This window comes from Rhincodon typus, chromosome 13, assembly GCF_021869965.1.
Source record: "Rhincodon typus isolate 14 chromosome 13, sRhiTyp1.1, whole genome shotgun sequence".
Taxonomy (NCBI): domain Eukaryota; kingdom Metazoa; phylum Chordata; class Chondrichthyes; order Orectolobiformes; family Rhincodontidae; genus Rhincodon; species Rhincodon typus.
The window spans coordinates 37,841,732-37,845,886 of NC_063344.1; the positions used below are offsets into that span (position 1 = coordinate 37,841,732).

At 41.4% G+C, this 4,155-nt stretch overlaps 1 protein-coding gene across 1 annotated transcript in view; it reads left to right on the plus strand.

Moving 5' to 3' along the window:
• The window catches only part of actl6a (actin-like 6A), a 21,686-nt gene that overhangs the window by 7,259 nt on the left and 10,272 nt on the right, over positions 1-4,155 (plus strand). The window contains exon 2 of the mRNA XM_048604595.1: positions 1,521-1,703. Within this exon, the coding sequence (XP_048460552.1) occupies positions 1,521-1,703 (183 nt within the window). The remainder of the gene's footprint in view (positions 1-1,520; positions 1,704-4,155) is intronic.

Sequence of the window (4,155 nt, forward strand, 5' to 3'; positions counted from 1 at the left end):
CTCTAGCATCGGCAGTTCCTACTATATCACACATATTTGGAGTTGTGCCCTTATTGATATTATTATACTTTATTCACATATAATCGATCAACCACACGAACTCCATTTCACAGTAAAAGTGACTAAAGAGCAAGGTGGTTACCTTTATACCAAAATATTATTTGTCATGTTGTCATGTAACTATTTTAAGGGCACATGCCTGTCTGGCCTGGAAATAATGCAACACAATAGTTTGTGTATAAATCTGATAATGTTTAATTTCACCACTCACAAGGTGAAATATGAAAAAAACATGAGATAGTAGGAAATGCCGATGCTGAAACTGCCATTCTTCAGAAAAGGGTCCAGACCCGAAATGTCAGCTTTCCTGCTCCTCTGATGCTGCTTGGCCCGCTGTGCTCATCCAGCTCTACACCTTGTTATCTCAGATTCTCCAACATCGGCAGTTCCCACTATCTCTAATAGAATATTAGCCTTTTACTGAAGGGGGCTCTAAATACAAAGAGGAGGTAATAATTCAGTTATATAGATCTTCGAACCCTGTCTAGGATACCGCACTTAGTTTTGGGCATTGCTCAGTAAGGAAGTATTGACCTTGAAAGTAATGTGGCACAGATTCATGAAAATGATATCTTGGCAGACAGTGCTAAATTATTAGGAGACATTGCATATACTCGTCTTCACAGAGCAGAAAATTGAGGTGTGATCTGTTTGAGGTGATTAAAACATTGAATTTGATGGGGTAGATTGAAAAAATTATTCTGTCAGCCGGGAAAGTGAAAATATCATCTAAATGTTTGGCCCAAATTTCAAGGGATGATACGAAGTATTTTTTCACAAGATATTTGGATTTGTCACCAAAAGGCAATGGATGTTGAGACAGTTGGAGCTTACAAAGTTGAAATTGATACATATTTTAATTAATTGTTAGATAATGAACTACAAGGGTTATGGAGTGAGTGGTCGGCAGATAAAGTTAAACTATCTGAAGAAGGGTCACTGGACTTGAAATGTTAATTCTGCTGTCTCTCTGCAGACTTGTTGAGTTTCTCCAGCAATTTCTGTGATTGTTTCAGATCTTCAACATTTGCAGTTCTTTGTTTTAGTAGAGATAAATTATAGGTCAGTTGCGATCTAAATGAATGCTGGGGTGATTTCAATGGTGTATTTTTGCCCTCAAAATAAAGGTTAAATTGAGGATACTTTTCTCAAACACATCTGCAGTATTTTCTTTGGCCTACAATGAATGCCCTAATACAACATTTCTTCCTGCAAGTAAGACTCAATTTTAGTTGACTTCTTGGTAGAACCGACCTCAACATTCACACCAGGAACTTTCCTGTATATTTTTCCCCCTCCCTAACCAAATTTGAAGAGGTTTCTATCTGAAAACCACTCTATTGTCCTTCCAAGCCGCCCCAGCCTATTGGTTATTGATATTTGATTGACGTAGGATGTGGGCGGGATGTCTATTTCTATTGGTTGCGATGACATTTAGCGTTCCGTGTGTCCCCGCCCAGTCCGGCTCTGGATTGGTTGGGGTCGGCCATTAGTTGCCCTTTGTTGGCCCAGAGCGGGTTTTCGGTCTGGAGCCGGCACAGGGAGGAAAGCGGCCTTCGTGGATCATAATCATCGTCAGGAAGCAGCAGCAACGGTCCCTGAGCGGCCTGGAGCAGACATGAGCGGCGGGGTGTACGGTGGAGGTGAGTGAGCAACAGCGGGGCCCTGTGTACGGTGATGTAGCCCCGGCCTGAGGGGTAGTGGCGCATGTGGGAGCGGGAAGGGCAGCGTGAGGTTAGAGACAGTTAGGCTCAAAGACATAGATTTCCAGGCGTTTCATCTCTGACTGCAGCATCTGCACTCCTTGCTAGCTCATCTCATGGACTGTCTCCCCTTTAGTCACCGCTTCATTCGTCTCTCACTCACATTGCTTTGTCTTAAAAACTTCTCATTACCTCCATGTAAACGGGCCCAGAAGCAAAACTTTTGATTTTAGGTTGCAGACGGGAAACTCTGCCTGACCCTAGTATTTCTAGCCTTTTCTGTATTTCTGAGCTGAAGGTTTAGGATTAAGGTTGGAAGATATGACGAACACGAAAGGAATGGCAGATGTTTAAAGTTGGAAATGTCTTGACAAATTAAAATTGAGTTCTTGTTGTGCGTGTCGTATCTTGGATTTAAATTGCGATTAGAAAATTACATTTTATAGGGTATGTAAACATAACAAGTTACACAATCATTGATTCTAACTAGGTCGTGCATAGTGTAGTTGTGCCAGCTTAGAAAGATCTGATTGAGATTTTGTCTCCCCTGAAAATAGCAGTGGGTCTTTGAGACCCTTGGGCTTGCTGTGACATTCTAGATTGTGCTGATCATCTTATCTCAATGCCATGTTGCTGTGGCTATCCCTATATTATTTGATAGCATTAGCAACTAGAAATCTATAAGTCTTTCTCTTGAATTTAATCAATGACTAGGCTTCCACAGCCCTTTAGGAGAGAGATTTCCAAAGATTTGCTACCAGCTGAACAAAGATATTTCTCCTTGTCTCAGTCTTAAATGGCTTGCCTTTTGTGCGACAGTGTCTCCCGGTTCTAGACCCCACAGCCAGGGCGAACCTCTACTCTGTTCTTGTCGTTACGAATTTTATAAGTTTCAAGAAATTGCATCTTATTCCTCTAAACTCTAGCGAACACAGGCTCAAACTATAGAGCAATCCATCATCACAGGAATTGTTTGATTTAAAGCTAGTGCTCAATGCATTCCATTCATGGAATCATAGAATCCCTACAGTGTGGAAGCAGGCTCTTTGGCCCATCGAGTTCACCCTGACGTCTGAAGAGCACCCCTACCCCCTATCCCTGTAATCCTGCATTTACCATGGCTAATCCAGTTAGCCTGCACATCCCTGGACACTATGGATGATGTGGCATGGCCAATCCACCTAATATTCACATGCTTGGACTGTAGGAGGAAACCAGAGTACCTGAAGGAAACCCTTGCAGACACTGTGAGAATATGCAGGCTCCACACAGATAGTTGTCTAAGGCTGGAATTGAAGCTGGGTCCCTGGCACTGTGAGGCAGCAGTGCTAACCACTGAGCTGCCCCATTATCACTGTCGATGAATTTCTTTCTTTTGATTGAAAAGTTCTTTTTTACTGTATTAATGCATTTTAATTGATTTCTCGGTCATAATATTTCTTGCCATAAAAATGAGCAAGTAATGTTCCATTCAGTTTGTTTCTAATGCTGCTTTTTAAATAAGTGGAGAGCATGAAAGACCATTCCAAGAATTGTTATTTCTTCCAAGAATTGTTTTTCAGCTGCAGCTCATTCTTCAGAGAATCACAGATGCCAATTCGTGTTTTTCAATTCTGTGTCACAGCATTCGAGTCAGAAGAGAAACAAAAAGCATCATAAGCATGTTTGAATTTGGCTGCTTTTAACTAATAAGGCGGATTCAAGAAGATAGTGCAGTTGATGTGGCCTACAAGGATTTTAGCAAGCCTTTTGGCAACATCTCAGATAGCAGGCTGAGTAAACAAAATAAATGCCAGTGGCATCCAGTGGAATGTAACCAACTGGATGCAAAATTTGCTCACTGGCAGGAAATGAGGGGTAATTGTTGACATGTAATTGTGCAACTGGAAGACTATTATAGGCATTCTCCAGGGCTCAGTATGATGCCCCTGATTTTTGAGGTATGTGTATTTAAATGATTTGGATGTAAATGTAGGAGACATGATCAAAAATTTGTGACAAGACAACAATTGTGGTTGATCACAAGGAGGATATCTAGACTGCAGAAAGACGTCACTGGACCCCATTGCCTTTTAACCCAGTTGGGCAGAAAAGGAGCAAATAGAATTCAACCTAGAGAAGTGAGATGATACATTTTTAGGAGGTCAAGCAAGGTAAAGGAATAGCCATTGGGCGAATGTTGAGAAGTGTAGGGGAAGTGAAGGACTTTAGAGTATATGTTCACGTAAGTCTGAAAGATGCAGGACAGGTTGATCAAGTGGTATACAAGCCACGTGAAATCCTTGTCTGTATTAGCCAAAGTTAAGAATATAAGAGCCAGGGAGGTTATGATGGAACTGTACAAAAAATTGGTTAGGGCACAACTTAAGTAATCTGAGATAACAAGGTGTAG